Source organism: Ambystoma mexicanum, chromosome 5p (assembly GCF_040938575.1).
Source record: "Ambystoma mexicanum isolate Mex_15411 chromosome 5p, UKY_AmexF1_1, whole genome shotgun sequence".
In the NCBI taxonomy this organism is placed as follows: domain Eukaryota; kingdom Metazoa; phylum Chordata; class Amphibia; order Caudata; family Ambystomatidae; genus Ambystoma; species Ambystoma mexicanum.
In genome coordinates this window covers 968758579-968785132 of record NC_090930.1, presented here as the reverse complement: position 1 = coordinate 968785132, position 26554 = coordinate 968758579, and the positions used below count along the sequence as shown (strand labels likewise).

At 46.1% G+C, this 26554-nt stretch overlaps 1 protein-coding gene across 1 annotated transcript in view; it reads left to right on the top strand.

Annotated features, from left to right (window-relative positions):
• ABCA13 (ATP binding cassette subfamily A member 13) overlaps positions 1-26554 on the top strand; it is a 2251223-nt gene that overhangs the window by 370915 nt on the left and 1853754 nt on the right. Inside the window, exons 14-15 of the mRNA XM_069613428.1 lie at positions 19352-19465; positions 23276-23366. Coding sequence (XP_069469529.1) covers positions 19352-19465; positions 23276-23366 — 205 coding nt within the window. The remainder of the gene's footprint in view (positions 1-19351; positions 19466-23275; positions 23367-26554) is intronic.

The window sequence follows — 26554 nt, the reverse complement described above, 5'->3', positions numbered from 1 at the left end:
TGTGTTTTGGGAAGACAGTGACCGCCAGACTTGTAAATGCAGTGTTGGAATGCATCACGGGGGCCAGTGACCCCCCCCAGAACATTGAAGGTAGTGTTGGTATGCCTCATGAGGGTCAATGACACCCAGAACCTTAGAAGCCGTGTTGGTATGCCTTATGCGAGCCAGTGACCCCACAGAAATGTAGAAAGAGTGTTTGTATGCCTCATGGGGGCCAGTGATCACCAGAACATTAAAGGTAGTGTTGTTATGCCTCATGAGGGCCAGTAACCCCCATAGCTTTAGGAGCTGTGTTGCTATGCCTCATGGGAGTCCGTAAAATCACTGACATGTAGAAGTAGTATTGCTATGTATCATGGGGGCCAGTGACCTCCAGAACAGTAAAGGTACTGTTGTTATGCCTCATGAGGTTTAGTAAACTCCAGAAATTTAGAAATTGTGTGTTTATGCCTCATGGGGGCCAGTGACCCCACAGAACTTTAGAAGTAGTGTTGCTATGCCTCATCGGGACTAAAGCCCAGACACTAGTGTGAGCCAACAACCTCCAGAAGAGGAGCAGTAGTATCTCTAGCCTGCTGGGGGCAGGAATACCAGAGCCTGTGGTGGTCTAGCCCAGGAGAGTGACCCTTGGCTAGCTGGCGAGAAATACTTCAGTCTGGCAATGCCCCTGAAAGGAAGGAGGATGGGAGGGGGGGGGGGGAGTAATTCCTGCTGGTAATAGCTGTGGCTCAGTCCCTCAGGCTAGGTGGAATCATATGGCCTGGTTGGCAGGTGTGTGCTGTGTCTACATCCAATGTTCACAGGAGGGTGACTTAATGCCAGAGGATAACAACATGTGCACCGGGAGTACATAGGCCAATAAAGAAGTGTGCTGGGGCAGTTTAATCACACCCGAGACTATGGGCGATGTGTTGTAATAGACTGGGCACTGCATCCATGAATCTTTCAGTTTAGCATTGGGAACTGGACTGGGGTCGGGGCACTAGGTCCTGTTAAGATAAACGCCTGCACTTATTATTTTAGTCCGTCATCCTGCCCTAGTTAAGTAGAGTTTCTCCTTCGTGTGTTGTTGATCACCTCCCAGACTGGTTTCAGAGGAGTTTATTCGAAGCTTTTCAGAGAAAAACCATAAAGTCGTTTGACCTCTGTTTAGTGCCTTAGTACTCCCGCTGTTTCTACACAGTGACACGAGGCAATTCCGACCTCCCTATAGTGTGAATGGGAACTGAGATAAAGCCATCTCCTTCACAAACAATTGATTAATTTGCCAAATCCCACAAACCGATGTATAAAGGTACTCCAACGTATCCAACCACGACAGTAACCAAGGTATTCATGAAAAATACTCAACAAATTGAACGATGATATAATGCCCCAAAATTCAAGACTGAGGTGGCAGCTATACTTGTCAGAGACCGTTATGAGCCACCTGCACAATGAGACATTTACATGTATTGTCAAGATGACACTCACAGTGAAGCCAGAAGGATAACCAAGTAAACAAGAGTTCAGCAGCTGAGGTTTTATTCACATACAATCTATGACCCTCATGCAACATTAAAACAACCAGACATAACCGTTTATTTGTTTATAATCAAACTGCAAGAGTTATTTGACGATATTCTGAAAAAAAAAATGTTATGTTATCTGAATAAGTCTCGAATTGTATTTAACCGCCATCCACATATGCTCCTCTTGCATAAAACCTCATAACAGAGACATGAACCGGAGGTGAACAGAAATCGCAAATTAGTATATGGCATATGGGCCCTTGGCAACTATTAATTCCACAGAGTTAGGAAAGATTTCATATTGTAGGTAATTTTCCTTCCATGTGGCAACCCCCAAACTTTTTGCTGTTGTTTTACACCCTGATCTAGACTTTGCCAGAGAAGCGCAGTCTTCCGCTGCACTCCTCTGGGCTTTCGCTCCATTCTTACGGGGAAACTGACATGCCCTTAAGACAGTCAGTACCGGGAAACGTTGTTTTCCGTAGTTCTTTTCTCATGTTGCAGCTTTTGCGCAACATGGCACAAGAGTGCACCGTAACTTACATTACCGCGTTCTTGGGTCTCTAGTCAATCTACAGGCCCTGGTAACTCTCGATGGATTTATAACAAACTGTGCAAGTATGTCACGGACGGGACTGGTGGCATCGATCTTTTCTTTGTGTTTTGAACTCCCTTTTGCCCTGTTAACCGCGCTTCTCGCGTTTGGCCAAAATGGGTGGCCTGGCTTCCAAAATGGCCATGCCACGAGGTTCTTTGTCCTGTCCGTTGACAGTCTTGCCCCTTCACCTTCCCCAGGTCGAGCCGACCCAGGGCCTTCCTTATTTGGGCATGTACTTTCCCGCGAAACACAGATGCTTTCGCGGGCTTCTACAGGCCTTGTGTGTGCCTCCAGGATGTGGGCTGGGATGTCTGGTCCCAATACAAATCCTGGGTGCCAGAGAGTCTAGTGTGTCTTGAATGCCTGGGACCACCGTGGTCCATGATAGGTCCACGTATGGTGTGAGTGTTTTGTGAGCAGATCTCCCATTGGGTCCTCTCCGTTTTGGCGTGAAGGGAACTCTGGATAAGAGGAGGCTGGAAACACCACCACAAGGTCGATCTCCTGAGTTCTCACGAACGACGGATAAAGGAGCCAAGTATCCTGCAACTAAGAGGCTGAACCGAGGAATCGCTGGTGACCTGCTGAAGGACTGCTCCTCTGCACTGCTGTCGCCCTGTGAGACCATTCTGCCTCTGATCGAACGAGAAGGCCTGTACTGGTACTTCAACCCTTTGGAATAGTGGGAACAACTATTCTCGGCATCTTCATCATCTCCTGCACGTAAGCCTTCGGAAGCATCCCTGGGCCATCCAGTGGACTGACCAGCCTACCCAGGAGCCTTGCTCTGTAACTGGCGTCAGGTTGCTGCTGTATTCTGAGTCCTTAGCACTCTCACACGATTCGTACACTTGGCATTCCCAGGTCTGAAGTGAGAAGTGTGCATTGGGCTGAAATACACACGGCCGCTGCGTTGCCCTGCTGTGGTAACAATCTGTCGGGTTCACTGCATTTGGGACATCCTCAACTCTAACTTCTGCTGCTGCGGAATCTACACGACGCCGAGACGTCCCCTGCTCGTATCTGAACCTGCCAGCACTGAAACTGACGTGGAGAACCCTGGGTCTGCCGCCATCGGGGACCGTTGAGTAGCAACGCTAGGAACCGGTCGCCCTCCTGCAGTAGCCTGTAGTTAAACAGCACGCCTTTTTCGCACTCGCGCTCTGCTTCTGCCCACAAGTGGAGGCCACGCTTGAGTAGTGGAGATCTGTTCGTCCTCATTTGTTCACCGCTCTGAACTGCCTGATTTCCTTGAAGAGACTCCCCTTGGCCCGTTGGCACCGGCGTGTGCAGGTACTTTTGAGCACAAGGCTCCACTCTTCGTAGGGCTTCGACTTCCTTCTAGTTAGGTGGCCTTTGAAGGTGAAGTGGGTCTAACGATTACTTGCACTGCCTGTTTTCCTCCACATCTAGGTGGTCTGCATATTTCATGCTTCGAACTCTTTCGACCCTTCGGTATTGTATATATATTGTATTTGATTGTGATGTGTTGGTTTACTTGAGTTTTACTGTGATTCTTTACTATGGTCAATGTTACAGAGGCCTTGTAATAAATGTGTCTATATTTTTAATATAACACCTTCTTGGAGTAATTTGTAAGCGTCCTTGCTTTATGTGTTCATTGCAGGCTTTCAGTCACGCTCACCCCTCTTGAGACCTAGTCTTGACCGCCGCCATCGCTACCCTGATTGGTCTGGCTTGTCCAAAGGTTACCCTGTTCCAAGAAACTAGGTTGGCCTTCTGAACCTCTGCCCCTCCAGTACAGAGTTCAGAAATCCATCTTAACAAATTGGTGTACAGCGGTGGGATACGACAGAAGGTATCCAGTGTTGCGCACAAGCGAAGGCATATCAAGTTATTCCTACCAGGACACGTAGCGAATTGTCGTAGTATAACTTTTAAAAGGCCATAGTCCTATTTAACAGTATGGAAACAAATACCTTGTTAACTTTAAATGCTTCTAAATCTGAAATATTGAAAAAGATGTGTGCGGAGAGAGGTGTCTCCTCCCAAGGCACCAAATTGGATATGATCTAAAGAATCGTGGCGTGGCAAGAAGCTCAGCTTGACGCTATAGCTTCCGAGGACAGTGCAGAAGGAGGTGGGGCTGCTCTCACTGGTAGAACTGACAGTTCTGCCGCTGCACTGGTCCACCGCGACCATGAGGACAGGGAGTATGAAATGTCCAGTGTTTCCTCTGCCAGTGTCGATGGGGAGGCCATGCTTGAATTCAAGAAGCAAGAGCAGCTGTTTAGGCAGAAGGAGCTTGATTTCAGTATGGCCAAACTAAAAATCGAACAGGCAGAAAAACAGAAAGACAGGGATCACCAGTTGGAACTGGCCAAGCTTCAGGTTGCAAATGGATCCAAGGGTCCTGGACATGGGTCTGGGGCCTCCTCTCATCCAAGGTTTCCAAAAGATCTGCTCAGTGTGTATGAGGAAAAGAATGACATTATGGACTGGCTGAATACGTTTGAGTATGCATGTGAAGTTCAACAAGTTGACAATGCTGATAAGATTGCCTTGTTACTCAGCAGACTGCCCCATTCTGGCTGTAGTGCCATTATGGAAATGTCGAAGGCTGAGCGAGCAGATTTTGCAATGTTGAAGCAAACTCTCATTTTATAGTTTGGAAAGACTCCTGCCCAATATTTAATACGATTCCGAGAGTTTAAGAAAAAAGAAGGTGGTACTTGGGTATCTTATGTAACCGAATCCTTAAACTTGACTGGCTGGGTCGAAGGTTATAAGGTTTCTACCTTGAAGGTATGATAAGTCTTGTCATGCTGGAACATATTTTTGCATCTTCTTCCACCGAGTTTAAGCAGCATTTGGCAGATTCAAAGGACACATATCCTAAGAAGCTTGCCATTGCAGCAGATTTATGGGTGTCACATCGAGTGTCCCATAAGGACAAAACTCATCCTGGTAAGTAGGAGGAAGGGAAAAAGTCCAAAGATAAGGAGGGTGGGGAATCTGATAAATCTTCTTCTCAAAAGGGCCGCAAAAAGAAAAATAAGGGTAAGACACAAGAGAACTCACAGGGTATTGGAGGTCAGCCTCCGAAACAGAACTCTGGTTATTATAAGCCTCCCTGTGTAAACAGACCCAATGGATCTTGTTTTGCTTGTGGAGCAACTGACCACGTGAAGGGGGATCCCCGGTGTAAGGTCAAACCTTTGGGGGTCCACTCCGCTAATCTGGCCTTCTCCTCCTACGAGGAAGAAGAGATCACAGGAGCATCCTTCTCCTCAGACTCCTTCCCCAGTGGGATAGAAGCTGAGGTAGTTTTAGTTTCCCTGGGTTCCTGGGAGCCTAAAGTCGCAGAGGCTTATGCTAGGTTTCCAGATAACATCAAGCACTACTTTAAAGACAGTGTGCTGATCAATGGAGTCGATACTCCAGCTCTTAGGGATAGTGGGTGCAGTCGAACTGTAGTGGATTCTACCTTGGTAGACTCGGAGGAAGTTGCCAGAGCTACTCTGATGCCCACTAAGTTGGCTGACGGCCCACCTCGCATGTTTCCAGTAATACCTGTGAATCTTACTTTAAATGGTACAGCAGTCAGGATTCCAGTGAGCATTCAGAGAAACGTCCCAGGAAAGGTCTTGTTGGGCAATGATCTCAGAGCTTTAGGGCTCGTAGGAGACACTGCTGACAGACCCTTCACATGGTCTCAAACACGGGCTGCATTGGCCAAGACCAATGCGCTGCCCCAGCCAAAGGGGAAACCCAAGGCTAAAGGAGTAAGAAAATTAAAACGAGGGAAAGAAAATATTCCCCCGAATTTACCTACCACTGCGGTGGAGGAAGTTGGTCAATCGCCCGGACCTGACGAGGAGGCGGCAATACCTGAAGTATTTGACCCCAATGACCATCCTGAACTAAAAGACTTGTTAGTAGAAGGTGGTCCTGACAGGGAAGAATTCAGTAGAGGCCAACGTGAGTGTACATCTCTGGAAGGCCTAAGGAGACAGGCCTGCTCCCAGCTTGAGGGTGAACCTCCTGGGAAGCATCAGATTTATTGGGAAGCTGGACTCCTGTATAGTGAGCCCACAGAGTCTACAGAAGGAGACCATAGGAGAGACCATAGGAGGTTTGTGGTTCCCCTTGCTGTAAGACCCTTCCTCCTGCAGCTGGCGCATGAAGTGCCCCTTGCTGGTCACCTTGGTATTAAGAGGACCAAGGAAAGGTTATCCATGCACTTCTACTGGCCCAAGATGGGGTTGCAAGTAGAAAGTCACTGCAGGAGTTGTGCCTCCTGCCAGTTATCTGGTAAGAGTGGCTCAACAATCCAAGCTCCATTGGTACCACTCCCAGTTGTGGGATTACCATTTGAAAGGGTAGGGATCGACATCGTTGGTCCCGTCGACCCCCAAACATCCTCAGGCAATAGGTTTATTCTGGTGCTGGTCGACTATGCTACCAGATATCCTGAGGCCATCCCATTGAAAACTGTAACTGCCAAGTCAGTTGCAAAAGCGTTACTTGGCATCTTTACTAGGGTTGGCTTCCCTAAAGAAGTTGCGTCTGACAGAGGCAGCAACTTTATGTCAAAATATATGCAGGCTATGTGGAAAGAACGTGGGGTCACCTAAAAGTTCTCTTCCGCATACCACCCCCAGACCAATGGTCTGGTGGAACATTTCAACAGAACACTAAAGAGCATGATTGGAACTCTGGAAGAACCTCAAAGAAGAAAATGGGATCTTCTTTTACCATGCTTACTGTTTCCTACCGAGAGGTACCACAGGAGGGTGTTGGCTTCAGCCCCTTTAAACTTTTGTTTGGTCACCCTGTGCTGGGACCCTTAGCCATAGTCAAGTAGGGATGGGAGATGCCCACTCCCCCTATTACTACCAACGTAGTCGACTATGTGTTAGGGCTCAGAAAACGGATGGTACTTCTGATGGGTCTGGCTAATGACAAGTTGAAGGCAGGACAAGGGCTGGTGAAACATTGGTACGACCAGAAAGCTTCCCTCATCAACTTTACACCTGGTCAGCAAGTCCTGATCATGAATCCCATAAGGCCTAGAGCTTTACAGGACAAATGGTCAGGCCCTTACACAGTGGTGGAGCCCCTGGGTGAGGTCAACTATTCAGTGGACATTGGAAGGCCTGGACAGGCTCCAAAAGTGTTCCATGTAAATAGACTGAAGGCTTTCATCCCAAGAGTCGAAATCGCAGCACTGCTACTGGCTTCAGATGTTGAGGAAGAGGAGTCTGAACCTCTCCCCAACCTGTTCCAAAGCGGTCCTTCAGATAGCTCCTTTGAGGGTGTCCGAGTGGCCCCTCACCAGACTTCTGATCAGCAGGCTGAAGTGAAAAGTTTGCTTAGGCAATTTTCCCCCCTGTTTTCGCAGTCCCCTGGTTTGACGCCTTGGTGCAAACACAACATAGACACAGGAGACAGTGTTCCTACCAAAAGTAGAGGATACAGGATGTCAAAGTACGGTCTTACATTAAGACAGAGGTCAACAAAATGTTAGATCTTGGGGTGATTGAACCCTCTAGTAGTCCTTGGTCCAGCCCTGTGGTTTTGGTTCCAAAAGCAGGCACTTCTGAATTGAGGTTCTGCGTGGATTACAGGGCTCTGAATGCTGTCACCAAGACAGATTCACACCCCTTGCCTCGAACAGATGAGCTGGTGGATACCTTGGGTGCCTCCAAGTACCTCAGCACGTTTGACCTCACTGCAGGCTGTTGGCAAATAGCCTTAGCAGAACATGCCAATGAGAAGACAGCGTTTTCCACTCCAGACGGCCTTTACCAATTCAGGGTAATGCCGTTCGGGTTGAAGAATGCACCTGCCACTTTCCAGAGGCTTGTGAATCATGTGTTGAATGGGTTGGATGAATTCTGTCTTGCATATCTGGATGATATAGCAGTTTTCAGTGCCACCTGGGAAGACCATGTGAAACACCTCGGGATTGTGCTACAGGCTCTTCAGAAAGCACTCTTGACCATAAAGGCCAGTAAATGCCAGATTGGACAAGGCTCGGTGGTTTACCTTGGACATGAAGTAGGTGGAGGGAGGATACAGCCCCTACCCAGTAAAGTACAAGGAGTACAAGACTGGCCTACCCCCACAACACAGACCCAAGTGAGAGCCTTCTTAGGACTCACAGGGTATTACTGCAACTTCATGGCAGACTATGGCACCATAGATGCCCCTCTGACTGCCCTCACCACTCCGAAGAAACCCAAGAAGGTAACTTGGACCGACGAGTGTGAGAAGGCCTTCAACGGCTTAAAAGACTCCCTGTGCCAGGCCCCTGTCCTCAGGGCCCCTGATTATCAAAGACCTTTTATTGTTCAGGCAGACGCCTCTGACACTGAGTTAGGAGCTGTACTATCGCAAGTAGATGAGAAGGGTAAGGAACACCCTATTGGCTTCATTAGACACCAGCTTAAGGACAGAGAGCTCAGATGGTCCACAGTAGAGAAAGAATGTTTCTGTTGTGTGGGCCCTACGGAAGCTGAGGCCCTACCTCTATGGGGCCCACTTCACTGTGCAAACTGACCATAAGCCCTTAAAGTGGCTGATGAACATGAAGGGAGAGAATCCAAAGTTGCTTAGGTGGTCCATAAGTCTACAAGGCTTTGACTTAACTATTGAGCATAGGCCAGGTGTCCAACATAGCAATGCTGATGGGTTGTCCAGAATGTTTAACCGACCTGAACAAGAGACTTATCCAGGGGTGGATTAGTTCCCCATGTCCTTAGTCTGGGAGGGGCGAGTGTTAGGAAAGATTTCATATTGTTGGTAATTTCCCTTCCATGTGGCAACCCCCAAACTTTTTGCTGTTGTTTTAAACCCTGATCTAGAATTTGCCAGAGAAGCACAGCCTTCCGCCGCACTCCTCTGGGCTTTCGCTCCATTCTTACGGGGAAACTGACATGCCCTTAAGACAGTCAGTACCGGGAAACGTTGTTTTCCGTAGTTCTTTTCTCATGTTGCAGCTTTCGCGCAACATGGCACAAGAGTGCACCATAACTTACATTACCGCGCTCTTGGGTCTCTAGTCATTCTACAGGCCCTGGTAACTCTCGATGGATTTATAACAAACTGTGCAAGTATGTCACGGACGGGACTGGTGGCAGCGATCGTTTTTGTGTTTTGAACTCCCTTTTGCCCTGTTAACCGCGCTTCTCGCATTTGGCCAAAATGGGTGGCATGGCTTTCAAAATGGCCATGCCACGAGGTTTTGTCCTGTCCGTTGACCGTCTTGACCCTTCACCTTCCCCAGGTCGAGCCGACCCGGGGCCTTCCTTATTTGGGCATGTACTTTCCCATGAAACACAGATGCTTTCGCGGGCTTCTACAGGCCTTGTGTGTGCCTCCAGGATGTGGGCTGGGATGTCTGGTCCCAATACAAATCCTGGGTGCCAGAGAGTCTAGTGTGTCTTGAATGCCTGGGACCACTGTGGTCCGTGATAGATCCACGTATGGTGTGAGTGTTTTGTGAGCAGATCTCCTATTGGGTCCTCTCCGTTTTGGCGCGAAGGGAACTCTGGATAAGAGGAGGCTGGAAACACCACTACCAGGTCGATCTCCTGAGTTCTCACGAACGACGGATAAAGGAGCCAAGTATCCTGCAACTAAGAGGCTGAACCGAGGAATCGCTGGTGACCCGCTGAAGGACTGCTCCTCTGCACTGCTGTCGCCCTGTGAGACCATTCTGACTCTGATCGAACGAGAAGGCCTGTACTGGTACTTCAACCCTTTGGAATAGTGGGAACAACTATTCTCGGCATCTTCATCATCTCCTGCACGTAAGCCTTCGGAAGCGTCCCTGGGCCATCCAGTGGACTGACCAGCCTACCCAGGAGCCTTGCTCTGTAACCGCCATCAGGTTGCTGCTGTTTTCCGAGTCCTTAGCACTCTCACACGATTCGTACACTTGGCATTCCCAGGTCTGAAGTGAGAAGTGTGCATTGGGCTGAAATACACACGGCCACTGCGTTGCCCTGCTGTGGTAACAATCTGTGCGGGTTCACAGCGTTTGGGACATCCTCAACTCTAACTTCTGCTGACGCGGAATCTACACGACGCCGAGACGTACCCTGCTCGTATCTGAACCTGCCAGCACTGAAACTGACGCAGAGAAGCATGGGTCTGCCTGCATCGGGGACCGTTGAGTAGCAACGCTAGGAACCGGTCGCCCTCCTGCAGTAGCCTGTAGTTAAACAGCACGCCTTTTTCGCACTCGCGCTCTGCTTCTGCCCACAAGTGGAGGCCACGCTTGAGTAGTGGAGATCTGTTTGTCCTCATTTGTTCACCGCTCTGAACTGCCTGATTTCCTTGAAGAGACTCCCCTTGGACCGTTGGCACCGGCGTGTGCAGGTACTTTTGAGCACAAGGCTCCACTCTTCGTAGGGCTTCGACTTCCTTCTAGTTAGGTGGCCTTTGAAGGCGAACTGGGTCTAACGATTACTTGCACTGCCTGTTTTCCTCCCCATCTAGGTGGTCTGCATATTTCGTGCTTCAAACTCTTTAGACCCTTCGGTATTGTATATATATTGTATTTGATTGTGATGTGTTGGTTTACTTGAGTTTTACTGTGATTCTTTACTATGGTCAATGTTACAGAGGCCTTGTAATACATGTGTCTATATTTTTAATATAACACCTGCTTGGAGTAATTTGTAAGCGTCCTTGCTTTGTGTGCTCATTGCAGGCTTTCAGTCACCCTCACCCCTCTTGAGACCTAGTCTTGACCGCCGCCATCGCTACCCTGATTGGTCTGGCTTGTCCAGAGGTTACCCTGTTCCAAGAAACTAGGCTGTCCTTCTGAACCTCTGCCCCTCCAGGACAGAGTTCACATCACCCCGCATGAACAAGGAGATCTGCTTTGTTATTCTGCGAAGACTTCAAAGAACCAACCAAAGAGAATGACAATGGCTATCCCGCGTACCTCAGAAAGGAACAGCAGGTCATATTGGAAAATCCATTATGCACAATCGATAAATAGTTCCTTTCAGTCTGTAGCTCACCAAGCAATTCAATATATAGGTCTATAAGGAAGTGAGGATGCACTGGGTACAGCTAGTCGTCAAATAATTTTTCATGATTTCCAAATAAAACTCACCACTTCAAATGCAGACTTGCCCGACATTGGCAAACTGGTGACAGAAAAACAAGGGTTAAAGAGAAAATATGATCACGTTTGCTTTCCCTGTATGATTATATCCTGTGGCCATACCTGTATTCATACTGTGGCTTTGTTTTCTGTTCAACCAGAAAACCTCTTTCTGTTTTCGTTTTTTGCTTTTACTAAGCATAGAATGCCAATCTATGAAGACAGGCAAAAGCTCCCTTGCTACACATTTAAAATAGCCCAAGCATGGCTCCGAGCAGAGGCTGCAGAGCACTATACAGAAAACATCCTACATCTTGAAAATGAGGTGCTGCTATACATAGAGAGAACTGTATGGGGGTTAGGGTCCTGCATTATAGAAACAAGAATCGGATGGGGAGGGTGGGATTAGTAACCAGGACTCTTGCAGATATTGCACTCTTCAATCGAAATGTTCATATACTTTCATAGATGTTCCTCATATTTACAGTTTGAGGGATATGGAGAAAATGTCCTTTGATGAGAATCCAACTATTGTCCAGTTCTAAAATCAGAAACCGTATATCCCGGTCACAAGATCATCTACATAGCCACTAGAACAAATCTATCTAGCAGTCATTGATAATTCCCACATATTACCAGACACCACAGAGAGATATAGTTGGTCTCACCTAGACTTTAATATTTTACTGTATAGAACCAAACAATTCCTCAAATGTCCACAATATCGTCCGCTAAACACACATGAAGATTGTTAGCAAAGATCCATTGCATCATGGGATGCAAAATGTTGAAATTGCTGGTTGCAAGACGCAATCTGTTGATTTGGAAGAGGCATGTGTCAAGGAGTTCCCCCTTCTCACCTGGGTCTGGTGTTTCCCGGTGACTTCGATCGCTGCCTTCTTGCGAACGCTCCTGGTCTTGAACAGCGCTGCTCGAGATTCGTCTGGTTCCAGGTTGCGTTTAGTTCCGGGATCAAGGAGTCCAGAAATCCGGGAGACTGGAAAAGGCTAGAAAAGCTCAGAACAAGGAAGGGGGAAAGGAAAAGGAATGGGTAATAGCACTGGGACAAGGGAAACAATACCGCGAGCTATGAACACACATCTGGGCTACTCTGCAATAGCATTGAGACGCACGGAGCCGCGGAAGGCGTGGTCTTTAAATAGACCACGCTGCGTTCAGCGCATGGAGCGAGCAAGGGCTTCAGCTCTGCACGGCCATGTTGGAAGTAGTACGGAATGCAAGCCCCATTCAGACAAGGACCCACAGGTCCAAAAGGGGCGTGATCTGAAGTTCATGACAGCATGCCTCCTCCGAAGGCCTTTCCCTCCAGGTTTGCCCGGGTGTATTAGGTGAAATCTTCTGAGCAACCGAGGAGCCTTGATATTTGAAATAGGTTCCCAGGTCCTTTCGCTAGGAGGATATCCTTTCCACTCCACTAGATATTGAAGATGGCCCCGCTTATACCTGGAGTCACAAATCCGGGACACCTCATATTCCAGTTGGTTGTCAAACAGTAGAGGAGGTGGTCTACTGGGATTTCGAGAGGACTGGATGTAGGGTTTCAATAGGGATGTGTGAAAGACTGGAAGAATTATTTTCCAGGAGTCAGGTACCTTGATTCGATATGAGACAGGATTGATAATCTCCTTGATGGGAAATGGACCATAGTAGCGGGGAGCCAGCTTGTTTGGTCTTAAGTGTCGGGGGGAGTAGTTTTGATGACAACCACACTCGGTCACCGACCGTATAGGACGGACCTGGTCTTCTCTTGGAATCTGCATACCTCTTGGTCTGTAATCTGGCTTTCTCTAAGTATTCTTTAGCCTCCGGTGAATGTTGATAAGAGTTTCGATCCAGGAGTCAACAGTAGGTACTGGTGTAGGGCCAGGAAGAACCGAAGGTAAGACCGATGGATGGAACCCCTGACTACAATAAAAAGGGGCTGGTCTGTAACGCTGAGTGTTCGGAGTTGTTGTAAGCGAATTCCGCAACGGGTATCAGGAGAGACCAGTCATCCTGGACCTTGGTAGCGAAACATCGGAGATATTGTTCCAGGGTCTGATTTGCACGTTCTGTGGCTCTGTTGGTTTGGGGGTGATATCCTGAAGAGAGGGCACGTTGGATTCCTAATACCCGACAGAGGTTTTTCCAGGATTGTGAAATGTATTGGGGACCCCGGTCAGATATGATCTTGGAAGGAAGCCCATGTAGTCGGAATATGTGTTCCAGAAATATTCCAGCTAGCTCTGAAGAGGAGGGTAGTTTCATCAGTGGCGTAAAATTGGCCATATGGGTAAACAAATCTATGGTGACCATGATGGTAGTATATCCTCGGGTAGGTGGTAACTCCACTATGAAGTCTGTAGCGATGATTTCCCATGGTTTAGAGGGTAGAGTGGGCTGCAGAAGAAGACCCGCCGGTCTCTTGTTATGTTTATTTTGGGCACAGGTTATACAAGTCTGGATGTATTGCTGCATGTCAGACTTCATTTTAGGCCACCAGGACTGTCTCTGCATTAGACGGAGGGTGTTGTTGATACCTCGGTGCCCGGAATGGAGTGTGTCATGACAAAGGTTTATTATCTTTTGCTGTAGCTTCCGTGTAGGAATTAATAGTGCGTTGTCCTTGAATAAGTAGCCTTCCTTGGCTCTTAATTTCCAGAGATTTCGTGTTGAAATGTCCTTCCATAATTCCAAGGATTGGGTTTGCGATCGGACTTCTGCCAGGAGATTAACTGCTTGGGCTACGAATATTGTGGGAGAGAACATTTTAGGAAATGCTTTATCTTCAGCAGTCACGTAGTCAGGATGGCGAGACAAGGCGTCAGCGATCAGGTTCTGTGATCCAGGCACATGGGTAATGTGGAACTGATACTGGGCAAAAAAGTAGGCCCAACGTGCCTGACGACTGTTCCTGCACTCCAGTGACTGTAGAATCTGTAGGTTTCGGTGATCAGTACGGAATTGGACAGGATGTCTGGCTCCTAGAAGTAGGTGTCGCCATTCAGTGAAAGCTCGGCGAATGGCTAAGAGTTCCTTTTGCAGGACGGAGTAATGCGTTTCACTAGGAGTTAAGGTTCTTGACAGATAAGCAAAGGGGTGTTCCAAATCGTCCTCCATCTTCGGCTTCAACACTGCTCCTATGGCCTAATTAGAGGCATCCGTTTCCACTAAAAAGGGTCGACTTGTATCGGGTTGAGCCAATATGGGAGCTTGTGCGAACACAGTTTTTAAACGCTGGAATGCAGTTTCTTGTAAAGTTGACCAGACAAATGGGGTGTCCTTCTTTAACAGAGACACTATGGGTTGTACAATCTCGGAAAAGGTGGCTATGAACTTCCGGTAGAAATTGGCTAGCCCTAGGAAGTATTGGATTTGTTTCACGGACGTGGGAGTAGGCCAGGCGAGAATGGCCTTTACTTTTGAAGGGTCAATGCCAATCCCCTCTGGGCTAAGGATAAATCCCAAATAGTGCACAGAGGTAACGTGAAACAAACATTTTTCAGGCTTGGCTAAAAGGTGATGTTCCCAGAGTCTTTGTAGAACTGCCTTGACATGTCCTTCATGCTTCTGAGGGTCCTTGGAAAAAATCAATATGTCGTCCAGATAGACAATGACGAAGAGAAACAACATATCAGAGAACACCCTATCCATAAAACGTTGGAAAACTGCTGTGGCATTGGCTAGTCCAAAGGGCATGACCCGGTACTCGTAGTGACCAAAGGGTGTTCTAAAGGCGGTCTTCCACTCGTCTCCTTCCCAGATATGGATCAAATGGTAGGCACCCCTGAGATCCAATTTGGTGATTATTACGGCTCCTCTCACAGCTTCCAGGATATCCGAGATCAGGGGCAGTGGGTACTGATCCTTGAGAGTGCATTGATTTAAGCCTCTATAGTCGAGGCAAGGTCTGAGTTCCTTGGTATGCTTCTTGGGAACGAAGAACAATGAAGCACCCGCTGGAGATTTCGAGGGTCTTATGGTGCCATTTTCAAGATTCGTGTCTAGGTATTCCCGAAGGGCCTTTTTCTCGGGTTCGGAAAGAATGAACATTCTGCCGAAAGGAATTACAGCTGAGGGATCAGTATCTATGGCACAGTCTTCGGGCCTGTGAGGGGGTAAGGCCTGGACTATGGCAGTAGAGAATACATCAGTATATCCCTGATAGGCCTCTGGAACTTACATGATATTGGAAACCATGAGTGGTGTTTTTTGGTCTCTTGGTGGTTCCTTAGGAGTTACCGAGGAGGTATCCAGGGACAGACAGTGGGACATACAGAACTCTGAGCCCAGGAATAATGATCCTGCTGTCCAATTGATATACGGATTGTGCTTTTGTAACCAGGGCATTCCCAAAACCATGGGGTAATGGGCTGACTTAATGATGTTGAATGTAATCCGCTCTTGATGATCGTTTATGGAAAGTTGGATCTCTTTGGACTGCAGGCTTATGGGCCCTGAAGAGAGTGGTCTTCCGTCTATTGCTTCCACCAGCTGCATGGGTTTTGGGTCTCGTACGGAATATGATGACTAACCACCCAGTCTTGATCAATGAAGATTCCCATAGCTCCGCAGTCCACCAATGCCAGAATGGGATAGGTCTTGTCTTTGGAGGGCGAGAGGAAAGCCTGTAGCATCACCAAACTGTTTTGTCCAGGAGAGTTCAAGGATGGAATTGATGTGGAGCAAACATCTCTCTCCCGAATCTCTGCTCCATTTAAGATCGGGAGCTGGCGTTTCCCGAACGCCGAGGAGGTGCCAGAGGACATTCCCTGACTAAATGTTTGTCTGAAGCACAATACATACACAAACCCGTATGGATCCTTCTCAATCTTTCTTGAGGCGATATGGGTCCACGAAAGGCTCCAATTTGCATGGGTTCAGGTTCTGGGGCTGGACTTGGGCTTGCATCCGATCTGGCTGTGCTCTCAAAGGACGTCTTGGGTGGGTTTCCCTTGGATTGGATTTCTTTCTTTCAGCCTTCCTTTCCTGGATGCGAAAGTCTATTTGCAAGGCCAGGTCCATTAGTGCTTGGAATGAATTTGGTCTGGCCACCCTGGCCAGTACATCCTTGATCTCTTCGTTTAGGCCTCTCCTGAACAGGGTAAAACTAGCCTCAGGGGACCAATGTGCTTCCTTGGCCAATTGTTTAAATCTGGTCACATAAGTGAGCATATCTTGGGAGCCATGTTGAAAGTTCAGCAAACGTTCTTGGGCAGTATAGACCTGCTCTGGACGGTCAAACATGCCTTTAAGGGCCTGTACGAACCCATCGTAGTCATCTAGGAGGGCATCGGCGGAGTTGACAAGGGGTGTTGCCCAAGTTAAAACGTTGCCGGAAAGGTGAGATATGATGAAACCCACCTTAGACCTAGGAGTCGTAAAATAATAGGGCTTGAAGGTAAAGTGGACCAGGCATGAATCCAGGAATCCGCGGAGTGTTTTTGCCGAACCATCATACTTGTCAACAATACCGCCCAACAGGGCACCCTCCTTTGTAGCAGAATCCCGGGATAAGACCAATTGTTTGAGCGCAGCGTTTTCCACCTTAAGATTTTGTACCTCGGTTGATAGTTCTTGCATGCGTAGCATTAAGTCCTGCACGGCGGCTTCCATCTCGTTTTTACGTTCGGTCGGGTGGCGTCTCAAACTGTCAAGGAGTTCCCCCCCTTCTCACCTGGGTCCGATGTTTGCCGGTGACTTCGATCACTGCCTTCTTGCGAACGCTCCTGGTCTTGAACAGTGCTGGTCGAGATTCATCTGGTTCCAGGTTGCGTTTAGTTCCGAGATCAAGGAGTCCAGAAATCCGGGCGACTGGAAAAGGCTAGAAAAGCTCAGAACCAGGAAGGGGGAAAGGAAAAGGAATGGGTAATAGCACTGGGACAAGGGAAACAATACCGCAAGCTACGAACACACGTCTGGGCTACTCTGCAATAGCATTGAGACGCGCGGAGCCGCGGAAGGCGTGGTCTACAAATAGACCACGCCGCGTTCAGTGCATGGAGCGAGCAAGGGCTTCAGCTCTGGACGGCCATGTTGGAAGTAGTACGGAATGCAAGCCTCGTTGAGACAAGGACCAGGAGTTCCAAAAGGGGCGTGATCTGAAGTTCATGACAGCATGTGCGCTGTATAGTTTTGTGGCCTGGAAGCCACTGATGGCCCAGAAGGGGCCTGAGACCCACACTGAAGACCAGACAGGAATAAGCCACTCAGATACTGAGCTGATGGATAAGTGAACCATACAGAATAGAGAAGAGTCTGAGGCTTGGAAAGCACGTAATGACAAGCATATAGATTGCAATTAGGAGCTTTGCCGTTGCGGCTAAGATATGTCTCTTTTATAGGCATATATTGGCATAAGCCTAAATCGCGAGTTGTATAAGAAGAACAAACCCCTTTCCTTACTGGCATCTCGGACATTAACAGGCCAAGTGGTTACATTGTCAGCCTATGATCTACAATAAAAAGCTAGCCAATGTCCTATTCCCTAAATGGCATTGCAGCTGGTCATGGCATGTGTTGTTGTGACATTGAGTCAGACCACCTGTGTAAGGACGGTGTGCCTAAAGTATACACCGGGGGGACAGAATGGGCCTACTGTGATATGGATAATGAGGATAAATATATTGCCACATCAGCACTAAATAGAACGCTGGCTACATTGAACAAAGTAGCATTAGGGCTCAAAATGGTTGATGCAAACTGTCATGTCCCTACTGCTTTACGATTTTACAAATGCCGAAATTAGTTCATAATTGTTCTCTGTATAAACCTTCCACCATGGCACTATGATCCATCATTGCCATGGATTATCACAGGTTTTTAATAAGAATAAATACAAGGATAAAAGCATGCAGAGAGAGCGTTGTTTTGGAATGTAGTTTCTTTGATAGACACATCTTCATATTGCCATATTAGCTGCAAATAATGGCATCTACCGCAGTACCAGCTCTATTTTTATTAGCTGCTAGCCTATTCCCCTCCCCAGCCTCACCCTAACATATACAACAGTAGTTACCCAGTGTACTGTATTTCCTTCAGCATTAGCACATCTGTGTTGCTTTGAGGCCTAATTCTACATGAGGAAAACAGTGCTCTATTGTGCTTGTGCTGTGCCAGAGCTGTGCCATTGTTTCTGCTTGTGGCTTGATTTCAAAGCAAATTTAATTCATGTGTCATGGGTAGAGATTGGGCAAACAGTGATCTTGGACACTGGGCATCGAGCGCTGTGAGAAGCAGAGGTGATCCAAGATGGTTGCCACAGCACCTTTCATAGGGTGGCAGAGTGCAGTGCTTTGCCATATTCCACAGCTCCAGTCACCCCTCCATAGCCAGCTGTGAAAGAGGGTGGCAGCCACACATACAGTAGTGAAGCTGGAACCATCATGCAGACTTGAAGCGCCGCTGCAAGAGGCATGGACACTGTACTGGCACAATACGCAACAACATATTAGATAACGTGTTACAATATTATTATAATATAATTTGAACAATGAGTACATTGGTATCCAGTTAAAATGTCAAAGATTTTTTTGAATGCAATAATGTCGAAAAAAAGAATGTCGAAAAAAAATGTTTTCAGGTTTTTTTATTTGTATGGTTTTTTTTGGTTTAGCTAGTAAAAATAAATTGAAAATTAAAAAAAAAAACAGGGGTTTGGGGGGAACCCCCCATTAAAAATAAAAAAGAAAAGAAAGAAATTGAAATAATTTTTTTCCGCTTTTTTTTTTCGACATTATGGCATTCGAAAAAATGTCATTCAACATATTCACTATAAACCGAGTAAATTATCTTTCTACTCTTGTAATACAAATGTGTTTGCACTTGTCGCCACTTTGGTGAGATATTATTTAGAAATGTTACTTTAGAAATGGAAATACCTCATCTCCTTGTATGAATTTTTTCGTTTTAATAAGCCATGGACTTCACTGTGTTTACACCATTAGGCATGTCTTTCCACAAATAATTACTTGATAAGTACTACTCTTCAAATGTCTGCTACACTGTAATTCCAAAATAACTAAAGGTTATTTTTTTTTTTAACAATGTGAACCAAATAATTGTGAACAACTAATGTTGAAAAACCTGCTGCAATATTTAAGGAATGTATGTTTAGCCAGTCGTTTGTTTCAATATAACACTAATCACTCTTTTCAGGCAAATACCATGTTTGATCTTGTGAAAAACCTGAAGATTTACTCTGAGTCTTGGCTGAGCATGTCCCAGATCTTCCAAAACAGTGAACGCTTCCTCATGGTCAACGAGCTCCAGGTTTGTGAACCAGACAAATCCCCTTTTTAGTCTCATGACAATATCTGTGCTAAGTTTTATAGCATTCACACAACACGTGAAGAAAACCCAAGTAGAATTTGGGGATAATATATGAGGCGATGGGTCAAACACCACCTCGTTAATTACACCTCCATGTGCCTTCTTAGTGCGGTCTATGCTTACCCAATCTATGCTGTTTGAGAATCCATTCAGACATGTTGGTGAAAGGTTTTATATGACAGAATATTGGATTGTAGCAATGAAATATTCGACTGTCAACCGCTGGTTATCAAATACTGGAATGTATACTTCCAATCATTGGGACATTTTATTTCTGGCGTCTCACATACAATTAAAGCATTTCATAATAATGGCTATTCATAGAACACACCTAAAACTGAACTGTCCCTTGGTCCACATTTAATAGGTGCAAATAATAGGTGCAAATGTTACCCACATAAATCAAACTCATTTTATCAAGCTTAAACGGATGCACTGTTGAACATCCTGGGAATAGAACACAGGTGCTGCCGACCACACACACACACATCTCTCTAACACATGCGTAAACCACAGTGATTCTTTGCTGGATAGTGAGATTTCGTTTTGTTTTACTTTTAGCCTAGGTAATTAACAGTTCTTTAACCAGTTTGTTTTTGTTTGTTTAAAAATGCTTTATTAGTTAAAAAGAAAAATTACACTAAAAACATATTGAGTCACGAAAACAGTTGCCAATTTATAACGTTTTTAACAAAGCGTAGTCGTTTTTCTCCCCACAAAAGAAAAATAGCTTCAATTCCCAGTTTCCTTTAGCTGAAAAATATGCACACGACCCCAGTACTGCACTTTGAGTGCTGTTTCCTTTCCGTTGAACATTCAACCAATCAGGTCTTGCCTGAATCTGACATGGTAGCAGCAGGCACACACTGATTGGACGGGCACTGATGTCACTAAATTCATAGCACTACCTGCATCCTGTATTCACATTGTGGAAGGAGTTTCAAACGCACAGAAGCAGGTGGTGACAGTTAGCAGCTTCAGAACAACGTATTTGAAAGTCACACTTTGTTATTACAGTGTGGTAGTCCTACTGGAACAGTATCTGGAGATGAAACAAGGAATCATTTGTGATCAGGGGTGGCCTGACCTTAAGAGAACTCTGGAGCTTTCCTGGTGGGCCTCTTTCGTGTGGTAACCTATTTTATTTCCAAATTTTCTCATAGGAAAAGGGTTGGCCTTTCTGAAAATGTGCAATATGCAGCCACTTTAAAAATTAATCCCATGGCCTCTTTTGGTTCCCAGTGCACCCCTGTTTGGGATCACCTAGAACATGCTTCCAATAAAACATATCTCAGAAGAGGAATAGGTACACTGCCCCAGCACTGCATTACACAGACACACATGAAGCACACATGCGCGCACACACACACATGCACACACGCATATACAAGCACAATGGTACACAAACACACACAACTCCCAGTTTAAATTCTTTATCACAAATTAATACAAAATGCTATGCTGCAAAACGTTGAAATGCCACAGAAGAAAATAGCCATCAAACAAGCCAATACTAAAATCAGTCCACAAAACACCACTAATAATCCTAGTATCGCTAGTGAGACATCCAACACCCCTCAATTCACAACTGGTATCTAATTCAGCTGCCTTGATCCAGCAGGCCACCACTGTAAAGAACAAGGATATAAGAAAGTTCTTGGATGGTATTTACGTCTCAGAGAAAGGAATTGTACAGCAGTTGGACGAGTGGGCTTGGCATTTCCTGCCATCTTGAAGCATTTCTGTGAATACTGATTGGGAATATTTTTTATTTTGCTGTTTTTATACCGATCTAAGTTAAAAAAATAATAATATAGGCGCCCTAGACACATTGCACATCCTGGAAAGCCTTAAGGCTTCAAGATGCAAAGGAGACGTATGCCCAGCCCCACTGATCAAGGAGTACTCCGAAATATTGGCTCAGTTCATCACAACCTTCATCAATGTCTCGTTTTCAACAGGGATAGTCCCATCCCTGCTGAAAGAAGCTTGGGTCCTACCGCTATTGAAAAAACCTCCCTAGACCCTGCCATCCCAAATAACTATAGATCCATCACAACAGTCCCATGCCTCCTCAAAATCTTGGACAGAGCTGCCTATATCCAGATTCAATGCCATCTAGAATCTACCAAAATCCTAGGTGTCAGACAATCTGGATTCCGTCTGGGCCACGGTACCGAGTCAGCACTATTGGATCTAAAAAAACAAATTTGCGACATTAGAGAAAAGTGAAAACCGGCTCTGCTGCCCCTCCTAGATCTGGAGCCTTTGACCTGGTTGATCACAGTATCCTATGTCACAATCTCACCTCTGCAGCTGCCTTCTCACACGAAGCAGCAGCTTGGATCACCTCCTTCCTTGATGGTCGAGTAATGAAAGTATTCTCAGACCAAGCTAGCCCAACACCTGCTCCCATCAACTGTGGAGTACCCCCAAGGCTCTTTTGTCTCTGCTACCCTGTATACTATCTTTACTAAGCAACTTTCAACCTCCTACATGCTCGGGACATCATTTACACCAATTACGCAGATGATACACAAATCCTCCTCCCATTATCAGGCAACTACACTCAAGACTCGGCCCTGCTAAACTCCACATACACCACCATCCAGGCATGGATGGCACCCATGGCCTCTGCCTTAACGATGAAAAGACAGAACTACTTTTGGACGGTCCGCTCTCAAGCTTAAACAAACTGAGCCCAGACTACACTGCTTTCAACATTGATGGCACTAGGATCACAGTATCACCGGCTGTGAAGAATCTTGGGGTTTACGTAGACGCTGCCCTCTCCCATCAAGTCAATGCCAAATCCTCATCTGCATCATATGCCACCAAATTTCTCATCGCAGCCAGACCATATCCATCTGAAGACGACTGCCTAACAATAGCTTGCACAGTGATAGGCGCTAAACTGGACTATTGCAACGTCCTGTTTGCAGGTACATCCTCTCACAACATACATAAGCTCCAGACAATTCACAATAATGCCCTTCGAGCTGCACTGAACTTGCCCAAACATCACCATATATCCGAGGCCAGGAAAGCAGTACACTGGCTTCCGATAAAACAAAGAATCCACTTCAAAACACTCACCATCACCCATAGGTGCATATCCAAAGTGGCCCCACCTGCTTAGCTCAATAAATTGTTCCCCATCAAACTGGTAGGCCTATCAGAACGCCCTACACCCACAGGCTGATTCAACCCAAATTCAAACGAGTCAGAGTAGGAGGGGCAAGCTTCCCTGTCCTTGCTGCAAAACAGTGTCACGCCCTCACCCAACCCCTAAGGGCTGAAAACTCTTACTGGGCCTTTCGAAAAGCTCTAAAAACCTGGCTGTTCGCCTGAACTAATTGACCATAGCCATCACCACCCACATCAGTACAGTAGTCCTCCTGGAACGGCAACTGTACTATCTCTGTAATTTGGAATTTAGGGATAAACATTGCCTATCTGTACCATTATACACCTACTTTGTACCTACCAATACTTATGCACCACTGTTTAATCTTGTACTAAGAACTTCCCCAGCTAAGGGTTCTCATATAACTGGATTGTAGCGACCTGATCCCGGGGGGGGGGTTGTGTTTGCTGTATACATACATAAGTAAGACATAAATAATACAGTTTTACCTCCTTGTTGCACCCTGTCAGGCACCTATTTTAGCACACATCTGTACACACACATATGCATACAGAGAGCATTTTGCATGTTTGATGACATTTCTGTTTTTCTGTTGTTTTTAGGCGGCCTTGCAAAACAGCTTTATTAGAAACTTTGTGGAAAGTCAACTGAACATAGATTTGAAGAAATTTATCGAGAAGCTACAAGAGTATGGTAAAAAAGGCCGTTGTTCTCCCGAGTATTCTTTCTTAATGCATTGTTAGTAATTACTCGGATGGCAGTGTTAAGAAAATTGTGTTTTACTGTATGAGTCACTGGAAACATTAATTTGATGAGTGTTTCTTCTTTCTCTGTCTTTAAAGGAAGAGGTGTGGGTCCTAATGGCGGGGTTCAACACCTTGGCACATTACTCTTTTTTAACATCATGATTAGCAAAGGTTTGAAATATTGTTGAAGCAAAAGGCCAAGCATTGCGAATTACTCTAGAATGCATTCAGTTGCAGGATGGCAGTGAAGGATGAGGCAGTTACCTGGCCACTGACTGGCTTTTCCAACAATTAATGAAATTGCCTCTGCCAGCCTGAGCTATTCAGACAATCAACAGCTCTTCACAAAGGAAACCTATTGAAAACGTCACCAGTGGCTTTCTAAACCTGTTTGATGTTATTGCAGAAGCGCCCTTGAATCGGGAACATCCTCGGCTCTCCCTTGTTCCCTTGGCCCTGCTTGTCAGATTGGATTACCCAGCTGAAAATGGCTGTCGAATGTCAGGCACATCTGTTCTTCCATTTTTAATTAACCACATCTGATTGCAAAAATAAGCACTGGTTCTGCTGCTGCACGGCGTTCCATCCACAAAAGTTCAAATGTGTAAAAAGTACGGTGATAAAATATAGTTCATACCTGAATCAAATTTGCATTCTTTCACACACATGCACATACTGTGATGTCACACAAATTCGTGCACACGTCTGTGCTTCTCCGGTTGAAGGACACATGTATTACTGCATCGTTTCCCAGGCCTGCTCCCTCATCTCAGTACTCACTGACTTGAAGTCTCTGCACCACTCACCGGTGTTTCTCTAATAACACTATACCTACTTACCTGACCATACAAGGTAGAGAGGGGATCAGACTTTTTCTTAATTTTGAAACCATACCAAAAGATACTCCTGGAGCAGGGAATCCAGGGACATCAAAGACTTTGAGATGCCACCCAATCTGATATCTGGGATTTCAATGCCCGCTAGTAATCCTCTGATTTCAATGCAAAGCGGCATGTGGTACCACCACTAGCAAATTCCACCTGCTCATTGGCACTGACGTGACATCATACCCACGCCCCAGGTCGGGGCAGAGATACAATAATAACAGACCAGCACAGAAGGTAAGCGTTGAGCACTAGGCCACCGTTAGAATTATTAAGATTTATTAAGACACAATTACTGAATTAGCCTTGATGGAGCTATCAGAGTTGTGAAACCAGCAGCTCACGAGCACTGTGCAGCCTGCTATACAGAGACAGAGCATGCTCTCACACCCCTGCCTCTCACCAGGGCTCTGCTGGAAGGAAAATTCTTTCTAGGACAGAAGCAGACTCCACTGGACAAGCCCTCGCACGAGAATCATGATATCCACATGGGAGAAAGAGGTTGCAGAACGGGAGATAGGGTCATTGATACTCTCCTCCTCCAACCATTGTAATAACCTCTGCAAGCCTTCCAAAGACGAGAGCAGAATGTCATGCATTGGGCAAGGTGGCAGGGAAGCTGCAATTTCTGAGGAGAGTAGGGAACCTGGCCAACCAGAAAAGGTGATGGCGAAGGACGCCAAGGGCAGGTACATTACGAAGGAGCGCAGGCCCAAGTACTGGCTCACGAGTGGTAAACAATAGACCCCTCCACCCCCATCTGCCACAGATCAACAGGGTGCTGATTTGCATAGTAGTAATGATAATGTAAGCCATCCAACAAGTCCTGATCTTCAGACCATCCAAACGGTTCTTTTCAGAGAATGGCAAGAGACAGAAAAGATGGGAGTACCAACATTTCTGTTCAAAAGTATCTTGGTTAAAGGAGGCAATATTGAGCTTTATATTATATGGGTTATTATTATCAGGGTATTTATTGAGCGCAGATCTAGCTTCAGCAAGCAAGTGTGCAATTTACAATCATAGAGGGAAGAACATGGTGAGGAAAGCAGAGAAACAAGGGAGCAGGGAGCTAACAGGGGAGAGGAGGGCGCGCAGTTTGGTAACAAGGTATCTAAATGCAATCAGGGGAGGAAATAGTGGGGAGATGATCATCCATTATCAGTTAAGGAAGGGAGACATAGTGCATGCAAACTTATTGATGTGTGGGTACACAATCCATGGCTGGGGAGATGGCGCCAAAGTACAATGTGGACTGCAAGGCGCACCCAGCCATCACGCATACATATGCAGGATCTAACCTCTCATTTAGATAACTCTACAAAGTCGATATGACCCAGTTCTTGATGAAAGATCTGCAAAGTCTTGAGTCTGCCTTAGACACAGGAGCATAATATGCCCAGATCTACATGACATAGGTTTCCAGGTGCAACTGATGTTGAATGCACCAAGACACTCACTGGAAGACCGGCATTAACATTCCAACAGCCAAAGACAACATTGGTGTATATGGATTCCATTCAACCCATTCAGAAACTATACAACATTCTAAATGTCCTACCTCCCTGCTATGATGCCACCATAGTGAAACATAAGATCATATTTAATTGTGGTGATGTCACACATGATAACTACCTGCTGCTGCTGTCCCTGGTCCAAATGCTCAGCAGTTCCCTCTTCATTGTGCTTCTGATGGATTACAGGAGCCTGCAGCCCACCACCTGCCGACCCACATGCGAGCCATGCTGAAACAGTAAGTGATGGCGTACCTAGAGAGGCCCTACCTTTCGTCTGAGATGCCGTGTTAGGCTGGTATATACCGATATACAACATACAATTGTACATGAGTGACAATAAACCAAAAGGAAATGTTTCACCTCAAGGATCTGAGATTGTTGTCTGGGTTGGAATATCTCAGGTATCTGGAAGGACCTAATATGAATATATCACTCTGGTTCGCATATGCATGTATATATATCAACATTCATGTGACATAGTTCGTGATTCACTTCTTCATACTTGTACATAGAACATTTTACAAAAGCATGGGTTTGTATACAAAGTTTTCATTTTTCAGAGACGTAGGCTTTCCTAGGATGTCCAATGCATTTTGGTCGTAAGGACCAACTTCAGGGACCAAGTTCTAAAAAAGAATAATCAAATACATTGTGTGAGTGTTTTGTCACACATGATATTGCTTTCCTATCTATCCATGTCATTTTTGCCTTAATTATCTACGTCTGGTCTTCAC